This window comes from Amblyraja radiata, chromosome 13 (genome assembly GCF_010909765.2).
Source record: "Amblyraja radiata isolate CabotCenter1 chromosome 13, sAmbRad1.1.pri, whole genome shotgun sequence".
Taxonomy (NCBI): Eukaryota; Metazoa; Chordata; class Chondrichthyes; order Rajiformes; family Rajidae; genus Amblyraja; species Amblyraja radiata.
The window spans coordinates 5,497,359-5,519,342 of NC_045968.1; the positions used below are offsets into that span (position 1 = coordinate 5,497,359).

Consider the following 21,984-nt stretch of genomic DNA (forward strand, 5'->3'; position numbering starts at 1 on the left):
TTAATTCTCATCGCAGTGAAAGAATTTTGAAACGTGAATTAACGTCGCCACCTTGTGGCCTTCTGAAATAATTTCACGGACAGAAGCACATTAAAGTGAAACATCATCTCAATGTTTAAAATTAACTAAATTGCAGTCCATCGATCATAATTATTACAATTATAAACTGAAAAAGTAGAGTTAAATGGTCAGGTGAATGGCACAAAATCATATTTGAGACAAGACTCCACCACCAGTTATAATGCACCGTGTAGTTTGATATTCAGGTCTCAACTGGATAAGTCACCTGTTCATGTTCCCCAGAGATGCTGTCTGATCTGCTGAGTTACTCCAGCACTTGGTGTCCTTTATTTAATATTGCTAAGCATTTGCTGACTGCCCTGCATTGGACAGTTTGACACGGCACCATTTGTACAAATACAAATTGCCTTTATTGTCATTCAAACAACAGAAGTTGGAACGAAATTTTGTTCCCTGCAGTCGTAGCAGTAAAATAAGCATAACACCCAATTAGCACAGTTTCACACAAATATCCATCACAGTGAATCTCCAAACACCTCCTCACTGTGGTGGAAGGCAAAAGTCTTATCTCTTCCCTGTTCTTTGTTCTTCTCCCGAGTCGAGGCGATCGAGGCTCTTGACATTAAAGCCCCCGGCGGGCGATGGTAAATCCCGCAGCCGATTAAGCCGCGCCGGGCGATGTAAGTCCCTGCGACGGGCCGATTCAAGCCCCGCGATTCGGGGCGGGCGAAGTTGCCGTTGCGGGAGTTCCCGAAAATTGGTCCCCCACCAGGGACCTGCGAGCTCCCGATTTTACCGTCCACAGAGCCTGCTGCCGAAGCCTCCGAAGCCCCGCAGTCGGGTCGCCGCAGCCACCACAGCCTCCGAGTCGGCCAGCCCCACGATGGTAGGTGAGCCCCCAGGTCGATTCCGGTTGGAGGCCGCTCCACCATGTTAGGCCCAAGCGAAACGGAGACACGACAAGGAAAAGGTCGCGTCTCCATTCAAGGAAGAGATCAAAAAGTTCAAAAATTCCCCCCCACACACACACACAACAAAAAATAAACCGGAAACATACACCTAACAAGACAAAAACAAAATAAAACAAGACAGGCGGACGGCAGGTGAGACGCAGCCACAAGGTGCCGCCACAAGAACTGTATAACCAACCATTGCAAAAGGTAAAGAAATGTGAAAACGCAGACCTCCTGAATCAGGGAAACTATGTCCACGCCAACCAGCGATCCCTGTACACTAATAATAATAATAATAATGGATGGGATTTATATAGCGCCTTTCTAATACTCAAGGCGCTTTACATCGCATTATTCATTCACTCCTCAGTCACACTCGGTGGTGGTAAGCTACTTCTGTAGCCACAGCTGCCCTGGGGCAGACTGACGGAAGCGTGGCTGCCAATCTGCGCCTACGGCCCCTCCGACCACCACCAATCACTCACACACATTCACACACACTCACACACATTCACACACAGGCAAAGGTGGGTGAAGTGTCTTGCCCAAGGACACAACGACAGTATGCACTCCAAGCGGGATTCGAACCGGCTACCTTCCGGTTGCCAGCCGAACACTTAGCCCATTGTGCCATCTGTCGTCCCAACTAGCACTATCCTGTACACCATGGACAATTTACAATGTTTTACCAAAACCAAATTAACCTACAAACCTGTACGTCTTTGGGGTGTGGGAGGAAACTGGAGCACCCGGGGAAACCCCACGCGGTCACAAGGAGAACGTACAAACTCCATACAGACAGCACCCGTAGTCAGGATTGAGCATGGGTCTCCAGTGCTGCAAGGTGGAAATCTTCCCCAGAACTCGAGAAACACATCGAAGGCCCATAAAATAAGATTTGTATCACAATTAGGATATAAATCCAGTGAATTCACTTAGGTTAGTTTAATGCATTTCATTCAGATGTAATCCAGATACATCCTGCTCAAAAGAAAAAACGTGAACTGTAATGGTAAACTTGTAAATAATTAATCATCAAAAAGAAAATTCCATGATAGTTAAGTCGCATGACAGTTATATTTTGATATTTAACCAACCTTTGTTTTCAGATAAAATAAAGCTTCCTTAAGTATGGTGGACAGTCAAGTAAATTTATTTCAAATACCTGAGCAAAAAATATCTAGCTTCTTACCTGAAATTCAGCCGTTTTGGGATTGGCTATGTGTACTGCTCTCGTCTTTGCCAGATCCTTGCTCAGCTTGTCAGCAATGTCATCCTGAGAACACTGAGGTAATTAAAAACAACACTGTTTATAGAGGCAATGGCCAAACCATCATAGGATCATATGTTCTAGGAGCAGAATTAGACAATTCAGCCCATCAAGTCTACTCTGCCACTCAATCATGGCTGATCTATCTTTCTCTCTCAACCCCATTCTCCTGCCTTCTCCCCATAACCCCTGACACCCTTACTAATCAATTATCTGTCAGTCTACGGCTTAAAAATATCCATTATCTTGGCCTCCATGGCTGTTCGTGGTGATGTATTCCACAGATTCACCACCCTCTTACTAAATAAATTACTCATCTTCTTTCTAAAGGTACATCCTTTTATTCCGAGGCTATGGCCTCTGGTCCTAGACTCTCCAACTAGTGGAAACATCCTCTCCACATTCACTCAATCCAGGCCTTTCACTATATCAAATCAAATTCACATGCTCCTTGTTAAATCCAAGATACAATGCAACTTGTTCAAACTCATTGAGATCTCACTTTGTGGGGGATTTGGAAATATAGAGAAAACTTTCTTGGGCTTTTTTTAGGGGTAAGTAAGTAGTTTTACACAGAGGGTGATGGGTGCCTAAATGTGCTGTCAGGGGTAGTGGTTGTGGAGGCAGAGATAATAGTAACGTTTAGGAGGCTTTTTGATGAACACGTGGATATGCAGAGAATTGAGGGGTATGGATCATGCAGGCAGATGAGATTAGCTTATTTTGGCATCATGTTCGGCACAGACATTGTGGGCCGAAGGGCCTATTCCTATGCTGTACTGTTCTGTTTTAAGTTTAGCTTAGTTTAAAGATGCAGGCCTTTTGACATACAGCGACAAATTCTCATCAAGAGTGCTTAATAATAATCAGATATTTTAGAAGCATGTCAACATTCACAAAATCTATACACAATCTTCTCCCGATTCTTTCAAGGAACTAACTCAACTCCAACATCCCCACCATTAGAAGGTCACAAAAAGCTGGAGTATTTCAGCGGGTCAAACAGCATCTCTGGAGAAAAGGAATAGGTGATGTTTCTGGTCAAATGCCACCTATTCCTTTTCTCCAGAGATGCTGTCTGTCCCGCTGAATTACTGCAGTTTTTTGTGTCTATCTTCGGTTTAAACCAACATCTTACACCCCACGCCACTGGATTAGATGCAGCAAAATGAACAATTTGCTACTGAGAAAAGGTGCAGGATGAGGGAAGAGAGTGATAATAGAATCTGAATCCAGACATCTGAGGAAGGTTCCAGCTGACAAAGATCCCAGAAAATTGCCGTTTCCCACCCCAGCTTTATTGTTAGTAAATCACCCTAATGTACAGATGATAGATGCATGGCTGTTTATTGGTGAGTTCACCGCATGCATATAATATTTGTTTTAAACTACAGATGCTGAGAAATCGGAAAAATAAAAAATGGTGGAAAACTTAGCAGGGTGAACAACATCTGTGGAAAGACAAGCAGACAATGTTTCATCATCTGGGACCTTTCATCTGAACATGATCATAAATGAGATCATGAATGTGTTTGTCATTGCAAACTGTTTTAAATCTAAACAATTAAAGCAGAACTTATTAATATTATTACAATAAACGTGAACATTAAGAACTCACCAGTGCAAAGGTCAAAGCCTCTGTGAATCCCCCAGCAGCCATGTCTTGTCTCAGCAACTCAGATAATTTGTTCAATGGAAACTAATGAAGACAGAGAAAGCATAGTGTCAGGTTGCAATACAGCTTGCTTTGCTCCTGGGAAATGGAATTGGTGGGGTTGCTGTGAGGGGCAAATATCCTCCTTCTCTGTTGCACAGAAACATGAGAATTGACAAACCTTGCAGCTGACCGTCAACCAACATTGAAGATTCTATCTCAATGTCCATTCACAGAAAGAGAACACTACTACGATGCAGGAACGGACCGATCAGCCATCAACTGATCGACCTTAGACACAGCAACCCGGAGTAACTCAGTGGGTCGGGCAGCATCTCCGGAGAAAAGATAATAGGTGACGTTTCGGCTCGAGACCCTTGTTCGGGCTGAGAGTCAGGGGAAAGGGAAACGAGAGATATAGACAGTGATGTAGATCATGCTGGATATAGCAAGCAGACAGATCACAAATGCTGCTGTTCCAGACACCTACACCATGTTCCAGACTCCTACACTGGGAGTACAAATTATGTTCAGGTTTAATTATGTTAGTGATAGATTTGTATGGTGAAATCTGGCAGGTTGGACCCAACTTGAATCCCAGCAGCCAAGGAAACTGAACACCTCCTAGCCCATAAATAAAACGTTCGGATCTTGTGTCAGGAAGCATCTACTAAAGGACTGTAATTTACAGATTTCAATTGATTGGTGTGCGTTGTATAGCTACAGGAATTAAGTTTCTACAATTATTACTAATGTGCTGTTAAGTTGAATTTAGTTTAGTTTAGAGATACAACACAGAAACAAACCCTTTGGCCCACTGAGTCCGCACTGAACAGCGACCCCCGCACATTAACACTATCCGACACACACGCCAATTTACCGACAAACCTGTACGTCTTTTGGAGTGTGCGAGGAAACTGAAAATCTCGGAGAAAACCCGCGCTGGTCCCGGGGGAAACGTTCAAACCTCGTACAAACAAGCACCCGTAGTCAGGATCGAACCAGCGTTCCTGGCACTCTACCGCTCTAAAGCAGTAGCTCTACCTCTGCACCACCATGCCACCCATATTGATACGATGAAAACCTGTGCAATGTGACATAGTGACCTCACCTGATTAGCCACAGTGTAGGCTTTGGGTAATGTCATCTTGATATTGTTGTAACCAAATGCTATTGCTGCATCTTCCACAATGTCACACGGATGGATGATATCTGCTCGCGTCGGGGGGATTTCAATTTCTATTTGTGCTCCGTTCTCTATCACCTTTGACGTCAGGTGCATCCGAGTCAGCAGCTTGGCAAGAGAATCTGGTGTTTCCCTGGAAGATAAAAAAAATACAAATGTAATATTCTTTCAAATTCAATTGTTGATTATATCTACTACTTTTAATAACTTACCTGATTCCAATTCTTTTATTAATAAAGTCTGTACTTAGAATTTCTTTTCTGTATCCCATTTCCTGCAAAAGAACAATTTTCTGCGTTACCAAAACAAACCTATTTTAATCCAGCATTTTTTCTTTAAAAAAAAAACCTTCAAAATTTTTTTTGTTACCTCTCCTGAAAATAATGCGTTTGGGAAATGATGCCATGAGTTTTGCCTGGCATTTGCCAGTGACAATTGGTTTAGGTGTTGAGCCCAGACCCATAGTATCGTTAGTTTAGTTTAGTTTAGTTTAGTTTATTATCATGTGTGCCAAGGAACAGTGAAAGGCTTTTTTGTTACGTACTATCCAGTCAGCAGAAAGACTATACATGATTGCAATCAAGCTGTCCATAGGTTAGTGCAAGATAAAGTCCTATAAAGAGTGATTAAAGATGAAGGAGGGGAAAGGAACTGGGTGATGGGACAGAGAGGGTGGAAAGAATGTTGTGCGGGGGAGAGAGGAGAAACAGGGCAGATGCGAAGGAGGGGTGAGGGTTTTTCCTGAAACTGGAGAATTCACTGTTCATGCCGTTGAGTTATGGACCACATATACTTAGGTTTTCAATGCAGACGTAAAATTTTAATATCTCGACCATTATTAAAATTACATAATTTCAGATGCAAATAAAAATCCCTCCTCTGCACGTTAAAAAGTTCAATAATATGCATAATATTAGAAAATAAAGAATATTAATACAATAATCTACTCCGTGAATTGAATGTTAAAACTTCGGTAGATTATTCATATTTTCAACAGGGGCGGCACGGTGGTGCAGGGGTAGAGTTGCTGCCTTACAGCGCCATAGACCCGGGTTCGATCCTGACTACGGGTGCTGTCTGTGTGGAGTTTGTACGTTTCCCCCGTAACCACGTAGATTTTCTCTTGGTTCCTCCCACACTAAAGGCATACAGGTTTGTAGGTTAATTGGCTTCAGTAAAAATTGTGAATTGTCCCTAGTGTGTAGGATAATACTAATGTACAGGGATCGCTGGTCGGCGCGGACTCAGTGGGCCGAAGGGCCTGTATCTCCAAATTACACCAAACAAAAAATCAACAGCTTAATTTATGTCTTAAATTATAGGCGGTTTCTTCTATCTTTGATGATGTTTTGTTATTGGACATATTATTGTTATGTTTTGTTATTTTGTCAAAGGCACTAAGAACACAATTTACATAATGAGTTACAAAAGATATCTGATTATACTCACAGGGTAAGTATACATGTCTTCATTTGGATAAATCACTTGAGCTGCCTCAACTCTAAGATAGATGCAAATTTTACATTAAAATCAATTTCCAAAAAGTTAATTGCATTTCATAAGTGTCAGGATTTTCATATGAAGAAAGACTGGATAGACTCGGCTTGTACTCACTAGAATTTAGAAGATTGAGGGGGGATCTTATAGAAACTTACAAAATTCTTAAGGGGTTGGACAGGCTAGATGCAGGAAGATTGTTCCCGATGTTGGGGAAGTCCAGAACAAAGGGTCACAGTTTAAGGATAAGGGGGAAATCTTTTAGGACCGAGATGAGAAAAACATTTTTCACACAGAGAGTGGTGAATCTGTGGAATTCTCTGCCACAGAAGGTAGTTGAGGCCAGTTCATTGGCTATATTTAAGAGGGAGTTAGATGTGGTCCATGTGGCTAAAGGGATCAGGGGGTATGGAGAGAAGACAGGTACAGGATACTGAGTTGGATGATCAGCCATGATCATACTGAATGGCGGTGCAGGCTCGAAGGGCCAAATGGCCTACTCCTGCACCTATTTTCTATGTTTCTATGTTTCTGTCTACATGCTCCACTCAAGAGAAAACATTTCTCTGTTGGAATTCTACAAATACCTTCATAGCTCTCAACACAATTTCTTAATATGGCAAAACATTACTTGATCTTTCTTCTTCGATTTTTTTCTAAACATTTTGTCACATACTGAGAAACAAAATACCTTAAGCACTTACGTAAATGGTTTCTCGCAATATTCACTAAACATTGTGACAATTGTGTCCAGCACTATTTTTGCCTGTTAAAAGAAATAATCCAACATTTAATTCAAGATTGACAAACATTGAAAACACCAACCTAAAATAGCCATAGATCTGACATACACTGATCTACTTACTTTAGTGCGATCAGTTGCCGTGCATTCGATAAAAACATTCCGTGTGTTGAGTGTTATCTTACTGTGGTCCCCTAGCAAATCAAAGACATTAAAAAGGATGATCACAATATCTATACTGTAATTTGCACATCCTATGATAAAAACACACGTATTAATTTAGTGTAAAGCATTAATTTAAACAGTGTACAATGCTTGCTTCTAGTATGGTCATCTTACTCTTTCCTTTATCAATTGTATAATTGCAAATGGAATCGGTCCCAAATCTGAGCACTCTGCTTTAGGAAGGATTTTAAGAACAGAAGAGATTAATTTAATTGTACTGGGTGTGACACGCATCACAACCACAATAATACTTTATTAGCCAAGTATGTTTTGCAACTTACAAGGAATTTCATTTGCCAAGTCAGTCATACAAGTAAAAAGCAACGGAACACACATCACGGTGACTCCTCCACATTCCTCACTGTGATGGAAGGTGAAAAAAAGTTCAATCTCTTCCCTTTGCTCTTCCGCGGTTTCTTGTCGACGGGATGATTTTGACTCATGCAGCCGGCGGCGTTTTGACCCTCCACATCGGGGCGATCAGCTCCTGCATCGGGGGGATGTCAGCTCCCCCGCGCCGGACGATCGAACTCCGCGTCGGGGCTGGTCAGGCCTCTGCGTTCGTTAGAGCTCCCGACATCCACGGCCTCTCCCGAGACTGGGAGCTCCCGATGGAATGTCCACAGGTCGCGTTTGGAGCAATCCCAGGGAAGGGATCGACTACGACGTTAGGTCCACGGCCCGCGGTGGGGCCCCAAGGTTAGTCCGAGGAGGCCTCCAGCTCCATCGATGATAGGCTGCAGAGTGACCGGAGGCACGATCCGGACTGTAATCGCATCTCCGGCAAGAAAAAAAAAGTTTCCCCCTCCCCCACCCCTTTCCCCCACATAAAACAAACCGGACAACATTTACACAAACTTTTAACACACAGTAAGATGTTTTAAAAGACGAATAAACAGACAGACTGTTGGCGGGGCTGCCAATCGTGCAGCACCCCCTGGTGGTCAATCGTGATAATAAGGTTTATAGGAAGTCCAATGTGAGTGTTGAAAAGTATTCAACTGTTTTAATAAGCTAAACAGTAGTCCTATTCCAATGGACTCGTAAATGAATAGCCAGATGGTAAAAATTAAAGACCTTCAGCAAAACTACACAGGGAAAAGTTACAAGGGTTTATTTTAAATGTAAATGGGTACTGGAACATCAAATACCAAAATATAAAGTGACGGAACAGAATTTAGGCTTTCATAAATGAGTGAATAAATAATTGTAAAGTACGGGAAAATCACAGGGAAATATAAATTAGTGGACACCTCCAGAACAGCTCATATTTACACAACAAAATGCAATCGTATTAAAATAATTGAATATGGAAATAACTATATAAATACAATAATATGAATATGATATGAAATGATGTATGATAATATGACTGTACAATTTAGTCAATGAAGGAAGAAATCCAGTTTGTGTCGGAAGGAACTGCAGATGCTGGTTTAAACCGAAGACAGGCACAAAAAGCTGGAGTAATTCAGCAGGACAGCATCTCTGGAGAGAAGGAATGGGTGACGTTTCGGGTCAAGACCCTTTTTTAGTTTCAGAATCATTCTACTTTTTGATGCTTTCGTTAGCAAATATGTGCATTCATAAAGCTGGACAATAACTCAACACCCTCCAATAGCAATAGGAAGGCATTATTTAGTTCTTGTTGTAAAACCAAAACCAGTGCCACGTTGAAATTCCACGTAGGCTGCGGAGTGATATATAAAGATGAGTAAAATGATAGAGGGATTCAATGGGTAGAAACATAAAATAATTTCTCTGGTGGAAGATTCCGTATGATGGAGGAACAAACTTAAAGACAGGCCTGGTAGAAATGAAAGACGAAAGCAACCTTTTCCCATAAAGAGCTGTAAAAATCCACCCCCAAGTTGCGGCATCAACAAAATAATTGAAATATTTACAATAGATCAATATTGTAAGGAGGATAAGGAAAAATATTAAAGATAAATGGTAGGTAGACAAAAGTGCTGGAGAAACTCAGCGGGTGCAGCAGCATCCATGGAGCGAAGGAAATAGGCAACGTTTCGGGCCGAAACCCTTCTTCAGAATGACCAGTTTATTAAAGATAAATATTCAGCAAGCTCAAGCATAAGTTGTAAAGCTGTCCCATTAGAAGTATAAATTGTATTCACACTTCCACATTTTAAACTGGAATTTCAGACTATTTTACTCACCATTTATGATAGGGGGCATGGAAAGAACTATGCCGTTGCTGTCGTAGATAATTGGGTAAACTGGTTTATCCTCAATAATGTGTAAATAATGGCGGAGGTGACTGTCGGTCTGAAACCCAAATCACAATAATCATTTTCAAACTCGGTATCCTTGAAGAAATTATTGATCAAACATATGTCATTATATTGTTTAAGAAGCAACTACAGATGCTGGAAAATCGAAGGTAGACAAAAATGCTGGAGAAACTCAGCGGGTGCAGCAGCATCTATGGAGCGAAGGAAATAGGCAACGTTTCGGGCCGAAACCCTTCGTCAGACTGATGGGGGGTGGGGCGGGGTGAAGAAAGGAAAAAGGAGGAGAAGCCAGAAGGCTGAGGGATGGGAGGAGACAGCCCGAGGGCTGAGGAAGGGGAGGAGACAGCAAGGGCTAACAAAATTGGGAGAATTCAATGTTCATTATATTCCTGCTTCTTTCATTTAAAAACAATTTGCAACATTTCAGCACATGGGGCATCAACAAAGCATGTCAGAGCATTCATAATTTGTAAAGAAAAAAAGCATATTCATTGCAAATGTTTCTTACCCTATAAAGATCCATAAGTTCAATTGCAGTGTATTCTTTTGACTGGTTTAAAGGTTTGAACTTAATCGCTGAGGGTGGCTGTGCTGTATAACTGAAGGGTCCAGATACTGTATCCAGGTCATGGGTTCCAATAGCAACAAGAGCTCGCCTCCTGAAGAAATATTTATTTGCAAGTTATTCTCAAATTTTATTTCTGACCTAACGGTTCAGTATTGCTACTGGAAAAACACCAAAACACAACATCCAAAAATCGAAAGTAATGCAGATAATTAATTGTACATCCTTATTATAACTATTAAACTCTGATCTTGGATGTGTAACCCTGGCTAAAACAGAGCAGCCATAGCACCAAAATTTAGTGAGGACTCATGTATTGTAAGGCCATTTTGGTCAAGTCTGCAGAAATGAGACGAGCTTCTGAGTCGTGCCAGTAAGTCTTGGGCCCAGATCAGTGTTGCATATTCAATTGACAGAATTAATAGGCCTCTGTGGCCCTCTCTGTGCCTCTCTCTGTGCCTCTGCGTCCCTCTCTCTCTACCAGGGGCGGAAAACCCGGGGGGGGCCAGAGGGGACACGTCCCCCCCCATGTTTTGAGAGGTGGGGGACATCCCCCCAAATTTTTGTCATCCGGATTTTAAAATCTCCACTTTCCGCGAGACAGTGGGGGTGGGACTGATGATCGAAGGCGCCGATTTGTCGAGAAAGACGTCAGTCAGCAGGCAATGGGGGCGGGACATGATGATTCAGCGCGATGATTGGAGGAGGGAGGAGTGGGGGGGGGGAGGGGGGAGGGGGTGGGACTGAGGATAGAGCGCGGTGATTGGAGGAATGAGACGTGGCACAGACCTGCGCTTCATCCGCAGCCAGGATCGATCCCGGCCGGGTCTCCGGCGCTGTCCCGAGTGCCCCCCCACGGGTGGCCAGAGAGGTCGGCAGCAAAGATCCTACGCTATATCTTTGGTCGGGAGTCAGACAGGCGCGGTGCCCCCAGGCCCACAGCCAGCACAGAGAAGCTGCGCCTACAGCCCTTCCTGAACTTGCGGGAAATATGGCCAGCGCGGAGAAGCAGCGCTGGTGTCCCGTCAGTCCAGACAGGGCTGTAGTTAACCTGGTGAGACAGGCAGAGTTGAGCTGCATTTAGCGCTGGATTGTGCCTCCGAAGCCTCGCATGTGTGTGTGTGAGTGTGCGCGTGTGGCCGCCAATAAATTGTGTCCCCCGGTCCCCTCCATGGTTTGATAGCGAGTTCCGCTCTTGCTCTCTACCCCCCTCGCTCTCTAGCCATGCCTGCGAGTTGGGGGCGATACGTGAGTGGATAGGGCAGGGGATGGGGTAAAAGGAGTGAATGAATAATATTAATATAATATCAATGGGGGTGGTTAGTGTGTGCGTGTGAGGGGTGGTTACTGTGTGTGTGAGGGGTTGGTTAGTGTGTGTGTGACACCGCAGGCCGCCCCCTCCCCCTGCAACCGCGCGTTGAGGGGATGGGACCCAACGGGTCCCCCTTGGTCTAGTATGATAATAAAAATAGAAAATACTGGAATTACTCAGCGCGTGAAGCAGCATCGCTGGAAAAAGAACCACTTACTCTTTAAGGTTGAAGACGCAAAGTGCTGGAGTAACTCAGCGGGTCAGGCGGCTTCCTGGAAAACATGGATAGGTGACGTTGAGTCAGGACCCTTCTTCGGGCAGTCTGAAGAAGGATCCTGATCCGAAACGTCACTTAACCATGTTTTCCAGTGATGCTGCCTGACCTGCTGAGTTACTCCAGCACTTTTCTTTTATAAACCAGTTTCTTGTTTATAATCTTTCAGGTCGATGGCCTTTCAACCAAATATCCAGACTTCTGTTGACAGCCCGAAGGACTTGAAACGTTAGAAACCTAAGTAGCCTGTGGATGCTGGGATCCTGAGCACAGCCCAAACGGCTAGAGCAACTCAGCAAGTCAGGCAGCATCTGGAGAGGGAATGGACAGTTGACAATTCTGATCTTGACCTTTCTTCAGACTGAAGTTCCTCCAGCACTTTGTGACTTGAAATGTTAACTGCTTCTCCATGTATAAACCGTTGAGTGTTTCTAGCCTTTTCTGTTTCTATAGTTACAGGAACTCTGTCTGTCAAACCACACATACAACTCAAACCTACACGGTAAGATTCAACTTTTTCGTTTTAATCAGTCAGAAAGTCAGAAACTAAGAGATCTCACCTGCAGATGTTCTGATGTAGTTTTTCTTGCAGCTCAATGAAACTATCATAGCGATCCTTGGTAAACGTTATATTGCGAAGAACAGCCGCTACAGCATGGGGTCGGACCTGTGCTGTCTACAAAAGGAAGGAAATCTTTCGAGAATTGGCACTCGCCCATAGTAATAACAAGTATATGGAATAGCATTCACACATATGAGAATGGCCCACTTCGCAGTTAAGTTTAGTTTAGAAATACAGCGCAGAAACAGGCCCTTCGGCCCACTGAGTCCGCACCAAACAGCCATCCGCACACACTAACACTACCCTACCAACACTAAGGACAACTTACAATTTTAGCAAGCCAATTAACCTACAACCCTATACGTCTGGGGGTGGGACCTGAGTGTGGGAGGAAACCGAAGATCCTGGAGAAAACCCATGCAGGTCACGGAGAGAACGTACAAACTCCGTATAGACAGCACCCGGAGTCAGGGCCGAACCCAGGTCTCTGGCACAGGAAGGCCGCAACGCTACCGCTACACCATCGTGCCACCCACTATGATTTATTTTTTTTAATAGATCACACCAGAGATGTTTGCCCACAGTTATAACATCAGAGATTTCCCTAATTTCATTCAAACTGACAGCAACTTCAGAATTACTGTGTGCGCATAATTTAATGTAGGAATCCAGCATTGTTGTCCATGATTCAGTGCTCGTCTTTGCACTGCATTGCTCTGCAACCCCCTTCACTAAAATCAAGGGAAATCTGACATTTGACAGACCATAGACAGAGGAGGCCCTGCAGCGTCCTAGGGTTTACCTGGATCAGGAGCCGCTCCAATACATCGAGTGCATGGACTGGACCGTGAACTTTTTGAAAATGGCGCCAAAATATGGCGATTCACGCACGTGTGATCGATGCAAAAATAATTTCACCGTGCAGTGCACACTTGACAATAAACCATCATTGATTGAATGTGTTTGGAAGGAATTGCACTTGCAGTTATACATCACAAAGCTAGACAAAAAATGCTGGTGTAACTCAGCAGGTTAGGCAGCATCTCTGGAGAAAGGGTGGGGGGTGGGGGGTGGGGGAGCGGGAATAAATTGGAGGCGAGAAAAGGCCACGACAAATCAGGGCCAGCAACAGATGACCTTGGGAAGGGTGGAGCCCACAATGGCCCATTGTTGGCTGGGGATGGTGTGATAACAAGAGGGATACCTGCTCCTTTATACATCAAAGGAGACATGGTGGAGAGAGTCACTGGCTTTAAGTTCCTAGGAATAAACATCTCCCAGGATCTTAAATGGCAAATGAACACCGTCACTCTCGTGAAGAAGTCACATCAGCGGCTGTAGTTCCTGAGGTCTCTGCGGAGAGCAAATGTCTCGCAGCCGCTGCTGTTGTCCTTCTACCGATGCGCCGTGGAGAGTATCCTCTCCTATGGAATCCTGGTGTGGTTTGCTAGCTGTACTGTGGCTGAGAGGAGGGCGTTGCAGGGAATTATAAAAACTGCGCAGAACATTACAAACGCCCAACTGCCCTCCTTGGATGACATATATAGGGCCCGATGCTTGCGCCGGGCCACAAATATCAAGCAGGACACATCCCACCCTGCCAACCACCTTTTTACTCTGCTACCCTCTGGGAGGCGATTCAGGACTAAAGAATAGTTTCTACCCATGTGCGATAAAAGAGCTAAATTCCAACAGAGAATGCTGGGGAAGCAAAATGTAATTTTAAGAAATGCCGCCAAATTCTTTTAAATTCTTTTAAATTCTTTTAAAACACCTATTTATTTTTACTAATAAGTGTACATATGTGTCAATGGTTGTCGTGTTTGTATTGTTTTTAACCGGAGGAGATGTAATGGAATTTCGTTGCACAGTATTGTGCAATGACAATAAACGTATTCATTCATTCATTCATACAATGAATATTTAAGAATAAGGGGTAGGCCATTTTGGAATGAGATGAGGAAAAACCTTTTCATCCAGAGTTGTGAATGTGTGGACTTCTCTGCCACAGAAGGCAGTGGAGGCCAATTCACTGGATTATTTCAAGAGTGAGTTAGACATAGCTCTTAGGGCTAAGGGAATCAACAGATATGGAGTAAAAGCAGGGACGGGGGACTGAATTTGGATGATCAGCCATAATCATATTGAATGGTGGTGCTGGCTCGAAGGGCCGAATGACTTACTCCTGCACCTATTTTCTATGTTTCTATGATGCGAACAGAGGAACTGGTAGGATGACTGGGGTGTGGGACGGAGAGAGGACAGTGGGGTTGTCCTATAAGAAGAGATTAAGCAATAAGTGACCATGGTTTCTACAGTTTAAATGAATGAGAACTGATCCAATTGAAACACAAGATTCACAGAGGACTTGAATAAGTCCTGTTGGTTACCCTGGATGAAGAGCGAAGAACAAGGGACCTGGTCTCAAAATGAGGAATCATCCGATTACGACTGCAATGGCAAGATTTTATTTTTTATTTAGAGGTCATAAATGCTGTGAATTCTCTAGCCAACAGTACCATTATACGTCAAGACTATTGTGTGGGAGTAACGCTGGGTGGAGTACCAGCAACTTTAGCCATATATCCAACTGTTTTATCGGACATGAACATAGAAACATAGAAAATAGGTGCAGGAGTAGGCCATTCGGCCCTTCGAGCCTGCACCGCCATTCAATATGATCATGGCTGATCATCCAAATCAATATCCCATACCTGCCTTCTCTCCATACCCCCTCAATCGTCTAAATTCTAGCGTGTACAAGCCGAGTCTATCCAGTCTTTCTTCATATGAAAGTCCTGACATCCCAGGAATCAGTCTGGTGAACCTTCTCTGTACTCCCTCTATGGCAAGAATGTATTTCCTCAGATTAGGAGACCAAAACTGTACGCAATACTCCAGGTAAGACCCTGTACAACTGCAGTAGAACCTCCCTGCTCTTATACTCAAATCCTTTTGCTATGAATGCTAACATACCATAACATGAACTCCAGAAATAATGACTGATGACTGATTGATATCCTTCATCATGAGCACAAGTAGTTTTAAGTAAATAAATGCAGACATTTCACAGGATCCTGAGAAGTAGTGATAGAATTGAAAAAATAATACCAATGCTGTTGGTTATTATTTTGCATCTTGTACTTCAGTTTGCAATAGTTTTTTTTCCTGCAATTTGCAAAGCAATATTTTGTTTTTCTTACCTCTTCAGTGATCACTAATTTCTCCATGTCTCCATTTAGTGGTCCCACTCGTGTGTACCTTGGAGCTTCAATTCTGTTTTGGAACATGAAAAGTAGACTATAACCGCCACCGACATGCTGGATATTTTGGAATACAGGTCCACCACCGATTTTCTGCCAACTGGTGATCCGGCACCTCCTTTAATCCGGACAAATTACGAGAGCGCACTTGAAATCCTACCTGGATTTCCCCCGGAAAAGGCCGCGCCTCAGCGGGGTGATGCGCCCAATCTCGGCCTCACCGGGACCTCCACGCTGATTAGCGGGTGGAATTCGCACTCTGCGGCTGGGGCCAGAGCCGTCAGATCCGTTCCCATAGCCGACTTCTGAGGCTAACTTTACAGGCTGGTATCTCGGCTCCCCGGCAGTTTAGTTGGGCCGTTCCAGTACCGTTGGGACTCCTCTCGAAGCCCATGACCTTTGGTTGTTTGGCAAAATGGATAATCCAAAAAGGCTCTTGAACCAAGGGTGCTGGAAAATCGGTGTGGGGCCTGTATTAATGGTTTCTTGACAAACCAAACATATATTTAGAAATATCACCTGTTCTTGAAGACCAGCAATCCACGGGTCAATCCCTCCAAACATAAGAGGTCATAGCGATTTGCTGGTACATCAATTTTATATAGTACCACCTCCGATGCCCCATCTGCCTTTCCATCTCCTTGTTCTCTGCTTATTATATCTTTTTCAGATGTCTGCAGATAAAGAATAATATATGTGGTTATGTCAAATAACTTGCGCATTATTCCATTTGGATTAAAAAAGCCTTCCCATCAAGCTAAGAGGGTAAATTGCATAGTTTAGTTTAGTTTAGTTTAGAGATGCAGCGTGGAAACAGGCCCTTCGGCCCACTGCGCCCATGCCACCCAGCGACACCCGGACAATAACACTATCCTATACGCACTAGGGCTCCCCGTTGGATTGCAACCTTGTCATGGTCGGGGAGCTTGTGTGTCTCAGTGACCCCTAGAGTTATGCCAGCAGGAGATTTGTCTCCTGTTAGGATCTCCCATGACAGGTCAAAGGGTAGAGGTGAGACGAAGAGCCTGGTTCTCCAGGTTGGAGGTTGAGCACAGGGCTAACAACCCTGTCTCGTAAAACAAATATGTTATGGAAACAGCAACTGAAGGAATCAACGCTACTGAGTGGAGGACCTTTGTTGCTGCCCTTCATGCCAGAAGGCATAATAGACAGTAAGTAAGTAATACATACTAGGGACAATTTACAATTTTACCAAGCCAATTAGCCTGCAAACCTATACGTCTTTGGAGTGTGGAAGGAAATGGGAACACACAGAGAAAACCCACGCAGGTCACGGGGAGAAGGTACAAACTCCGAACAGACAGTCTATAATAGAATGATACAGACCAATCTTTAATATATTTTTCTATTGTCTATTTATTTGTATTTTTTATATACTGAACTTTTTTTGTAGTTTATTAAGGGTTTTACAGAGTAATAAGTTTACATATCTGTTGTGCTGCTGCAAGTAAGAATCTCCTTGATAGACACAAAATGCTGCAGTAACTCAGCGGGACAGGCAGCATTTCTGGAGAACCGAAACGTCACCCATTCCTTCTATCCAGAGATGCTGTCTGTCCTGCTGAGTTACTCCATCATTTTGTGTCTATCTTTGGTTCAAACCAGCATCTGCAGTTCTTTTCTAAAAATGTCTTTGTTCCGTTTCAGGGCATAGTCAAGTCAAGTCAAGTCAAGTCAATTTTATTTCTATAGCACATTTAAAAACAACTCTCGTTGACCAAAGTGCTTTACATTAGTGCAGGTACTAACTTGCTACATACAGTGGTACATAGATCAACAATGCATACATAGATAGAAACATAGAAACATAGAAAATAGGTGCAGGAGTAGGCTATTCGGCCCTTCGAGCCTGCACCGCCATTCAATATGATCATGGCTGATCATCCAACTCAGTATCCTGTACCTGCCTTCTCTCCATACCCCCTGATCCCTTTAGCCACAAGGGCCACATCTAACTCCCTCTTAAATATAGCCAATGAACTGGCCTCAACTACCTTCTGTGGCAGAGAATTCCATAGATTCACCTCTGTGTAAAAAATGATATTCTCATCTCGGTCCTAAAAGACCTCCCTCCTATCCTTAAACTGTGATCCCTTATTCTGGACTTCCCCAACATCGGGAATAATCTTCCTGCATCTAGCCTGTCCAACCCCTTAAGAATTTTGTAAGTTTCTATAAGATCCCCCCTCAATCTTCTAAATTCTAGCGAGTACAAGCCGAGTCTATCCAGTCTTTCTTCATATGAAAGTCCTGCCGTCCCAGGAAGAGAAGCACACATACAGAGCTCCCTCAGAGGACCTCAAGAAAGGCTTGAGAGAAGAAATAAGTTTTAAGTCTAGACTTAAAAGAGTTGATGGAGGGGGCAGTTCTGATGGGAAGAGGGATGCTGTTCCATAGTCTAGGAGCTGCAACCGCAAAAGCACGGTCGCCCCTGAGCTTATGCCTAGACCGCGGGATGTTCAGTAACCCCAAGTCGGCCGATCTGAGGGTGGTATGGTGGGTAAGCAGATTTTTGATGTAGGTGGGGGCAAGCCCGTTAAGGGCTTTGTATACATAAAGAAGGATCTTGAAATTGATTCGGATCCGCACAGGGAGCCAGTGGAGAGAGGCCAGAATAAAACAAAATAATGACAATAAAACTCCTGACTTGATCTCTGCCATATACAGTGTGAATGCCAATCTAGGCTTCAGCAGCTCTGAGTTACTGTCAGATAAAGAGAAATAAGACCCAACTCATCTCTCTTTTCACGACCTAGTTGGAAAATGCCCAGAAACGGAAAATTTGATCATTTTTGAACATGTATTAAAAAAAACATGTGCCCTTAACATGCATAAGATAATTATGGGTGGGGTGGGGCAATTCAAAGGTGTTCCCTCACCTTCGCATTAGTCCCTCACCCTTCGCATTAGTCTCTGCTATCCTGTTATCTAATAGAAAATGTACATTTGTACACCCAGGGCATGCTACATAATTTAAGAGACTCAAACACTAAAGGCAATCAAGAGACAAACCTATGATCACATTGAATGGCTCAAAGGGCCAAATGGCCTACTCCTGCACCTATTGTCTATTGTCTATGCAGAGCAGACACACCCACTGAACTCGATTCAGTCTTAGCAGTGAACATCTTGAAGAGTGAAACCTGGAAGAAAAAATCCTCCCATGCTTTTCTTTTTACCAACATGCCACCCTTTCTGATAAAAGAATTCTTGACCGCTGGATTGTACATGCACCTGCTGTATAAACTACATTTAGAAACCATAATTTGATACTGTACCACTTCATCCAGCTCCAGACCAAATTCAAAGCACAGTTCATCAAATTCTTCATCAGCTGTAAAACAAAATAATCAAGTTGGACATTGTGGAAACTGATCATTGAACTAAATGCCTGAAATAAGCCTATAATGTTATAGAAGGAAGTTAAGCTATTTGCAAGATATATCAAGCCAATTGGAACTAATCTGTTTTAACACATATTGCTCTAAAAACTGTTATGTAAACTTCAAATGCACATTTCTATTTTAAAGTCAATTTTCAATTGATTATGCCATAGGAAGTCAGAATATATGCTTCAAAAGCTGAGCACTGTGCAATAGCCTCTCTGTGTGCTGAAATCCCCCAAAAGTGGTACCCACTGGTATTGTTAGGTTGGTGAGGAACACATGTGGTATGCTTTTATTCGTAGGTCAGAGCAAAGAATACAAGGTTATGTTGTAACTGTACAAAACACTGGTTAGACCACACTTAGAGTATTATGTGCAGTTCTGGCTGCCACACTATAATAAGGATACAAAGTGCTGGAGTAACTCAGCGCGTCATGGATCCACGCTCTCCAGGGATGCTGCCTGAGCTGCTGAGTTACTCCTGCACTTTGTATCTTTTTTTGTAAACCAGCACCTGCTGTCTGACCAGTCTGACGAAGGGTCTTGAACCGAAACGTAACCTATTTGTTTTCTCCAGATTTGCTGCCTGACCCGCTGAGTTACTCCAGCATTTTGTGTCTACCTTCTCTGTAAGTGAGCATCTGCAGTTCCTTGTTTTCTACACTATAAAAAGCATCTGGTTTTGCTGGAAAGAGTGCAGAGAGGATTCATCAGAATGTTGCCTGAATTTACTAAGCTATTAGTATGAGGAGAAATAGGACAGGCTGGGCTTGTTTTCCCTGGAGTGTTGGAGGTTAAGTAGTGACATGGTAGAGGTATATGAACTTAAATGAGGCATAGATAGGATCGACAGTCAAAATCATTTTCTCATGATAGAAATATCAAAAACAGGTTTAAGATAAGAGGAAGGAGTTTCAATGGGGTCCTGATGGTAAAGTGTTCTTCTTCCCCACAGAGAATGGCTGACATCTGGAACACACTGACAGATGAGATCGTGGGATCAGATATAATAAAAGAGTAATTTAGACTGACACTTGGTTTGATGGGCAAGGGATATAGGTTCACAAGTAACTTTAGATGCTGTACTCAAGATCAATAAAACAAGAACAATGCAGATCAGGTCACGTCCATGGGGGCTGAACAGTGGTTGACATTTAAGGTAGAGACCCTGCATCAAGACCTCTATAAGATCTCGACCATCAACCGAGTTCTAGGCAGCACAGTGGTAGACCCGGGTCCAAACTTGACCTCTTGTGCTGTCTGTATGGAGTTTGCACGTTCTTCCTATGTCCAGGTGGGTTTCCTCCGGGTGCTCTGGGTTTCCTCCGGGTGCTCTGGTTTTCTCACACATCCCAAAAAACATGCAGGTTGATAGGTTATTTGGATGCTGTTTAGTGCAGGTTGATAGGTTGTTTAAGAAGGAACTGCAGATGCTGGAAAATCGAAGGTAGACAAAAGTGCTGGAGAAGCTCAGCGGGTGCAGTAGCAACTATGGAGCGAAGGAAATAGGCAACGTTTCGGGCCGTAACCCTTCTTCAGACAGGTTGATAGGTCATTTGGATGCTGTGAAATTCCCCAGTGTGCAGGTGAGTGGTAGAATCTTGGGGAATTTGTGACAATATGGAGAAAATGAAGTTAGACAGAAAATGCTGGAGTTACTCAGTGGGTCAGGCAGCATCTCTGGAGAAAAGGAATAGGTGACGTTTTGGGTCGAGACCCTCCTTCAGACTGAGAGTCAGGGGAACGAGATACAAATTAGGTTAAATTAGTGTAAATGGGTGGTTGATAGTCAGTGTGGACTCGGTGAGCCAAAGGGCCCGTTTCCATGCTGCATATATCTCTCGCTAGGAAATGTCAACCTTTCCTGCACCTCCATTGAACGATATGGACCCAGTGCGGGTAAACGGCATTGGTGCAGATAGGCGAAAACTGTTGGCATGGAGGTGGTGGGCCGAAGGGTCTGGTAAATAAAGGTGTATTTTGGGAGGGAGGAGGACGCCGGCTACATGATGCAATCACGGGAAGGCAAACACCGACTGCATGATGCAATCGCAGGACTGGATTTGGTGTTTAAATGAATGAATGCAGAACTCCAGCGGCAGTTCCGGGGGGGGGGGTTGCCCAGCTGATGTTGCACATTCATCACACGCTGTCTATTTCACATTGCAAACACCACCCACCCTCCTCCTCCTCTTGCATCCACACATCTGTCTATGCGAGTCTGCCCCATGTGGAAACTTTTCATCCCCCCTACCATCCCTCATTCACCTCTTCCCGGGGACCCTCCAGTCGGTCAAAACACCACCGATCGCCAAGACAATGAATGGATGAATGGACTCACTGTACGTTCGCCCCAGAGCCTGAAATAACAAGTCCCGCTTCACGCTGATGGTCGGCATGGCCAAACCCTGGAGAAATGATACATGCTACACATGCGCACAATACGGAGACTAACTTCCCACAGCAGTTGGCTGGCCCACTCCTGCTTTTATTTTTTGGGCATTTTTGATTTTGCATATACTTCTTTCCAACGCATGCATGCTTTAAAAAAAATTAAAAAGCACTATGCAATAGTTAAAATATATGTTGCTCCCAGCAGCAACCTGCTGGCAAGCAATGCTGTCACCTAGTGTATTTGGCAACATTTGGCAACCCAGAGTTGATCAGGACCTCGGCTGCTGCTGTTATGTGATGTGATGTCGAGGGCGGATCCCGAGGAAGGAGAGAGGCTTTGCCCATAGGGTGTCCCTAGCGGGAAAGTTGTCAGCACCAAAGATCTTACAGCGGAGCTCAAACACAGC

At 43.8% G+C, this 21,984-nt stretch overlaps 1 protein-coding gene across 1 annotated transcript in view; it reads right to left on the minus strand.

Annotated features, from left to right (window-relative positions):
* farsb (phenylalanyl-tRNA synthetase subunit beta) overlaps positions 1 to 21,689 on the minus strand; it is a 44,530-nt gene extending 22,841 nt beyond the window's left edge. Inside the window, exons 1-14 of the mRNA XM_033031124.1 lie at positions 21,525 to 21,689; positions 19,076 to 19,131; positions 16,296 to 16,450; positions 15,717 to 15,789; positions 12,512 to 12,627; positions 10,309 to 10,459; positions 9,726 to 9,834; positions 7,447 to 7,517; positions 7,286 to 7,347; positions 6,534 to 6,585; positions 5,297 to 5,358; positions 5,010 to 5,217; positions 3,863 to 3,943; positions 2,167 to 2,259 (exon numbers count right to left, since the gene is read on the minus strand). Coding sequence (XP_032887015.1) covers positions 2,167 to 2,259; positions 3,863 to 3,943; positions 5,010 to 5,217; positions 5,297 to 5,358; positions 6,534 to 6,585; positions 7,286 to 7,347; positions 7,447 to 7,517; positions 9,726 to 9,834; positions 10,309 to 10,459; positions 12,512 to 12,627; positions 15,717 to 15,789; positions 16,296 to 16,450; positions 19,076 to 19,131; positions 21,525 to 21,582 — 1,347 coding nt within the window. The 5' untranslated portion in view covers positions 21,583 to 21,689. The remainder of the gene's footprint in view (positions 1 to 2,166; positions 2,260 to 3,862; positions 3,944 to 5,009; positions 5,218 to 5,296; positions 5,359 to 6,533; positions 6,586 to 7,285; positions 7,348 to 7,446; positions 7,518 to 9,725; positions 9,835 to 10,308; positions 10,460 to 12,511; positions 12,628 to 15,716; positions 15,790 to 16,295; positions 16,451 to 19,075; positions 19,132 to 21,524) is intronic.
* Positions 21,690 to 21,984: the final 295 nt, after the last annotated feature.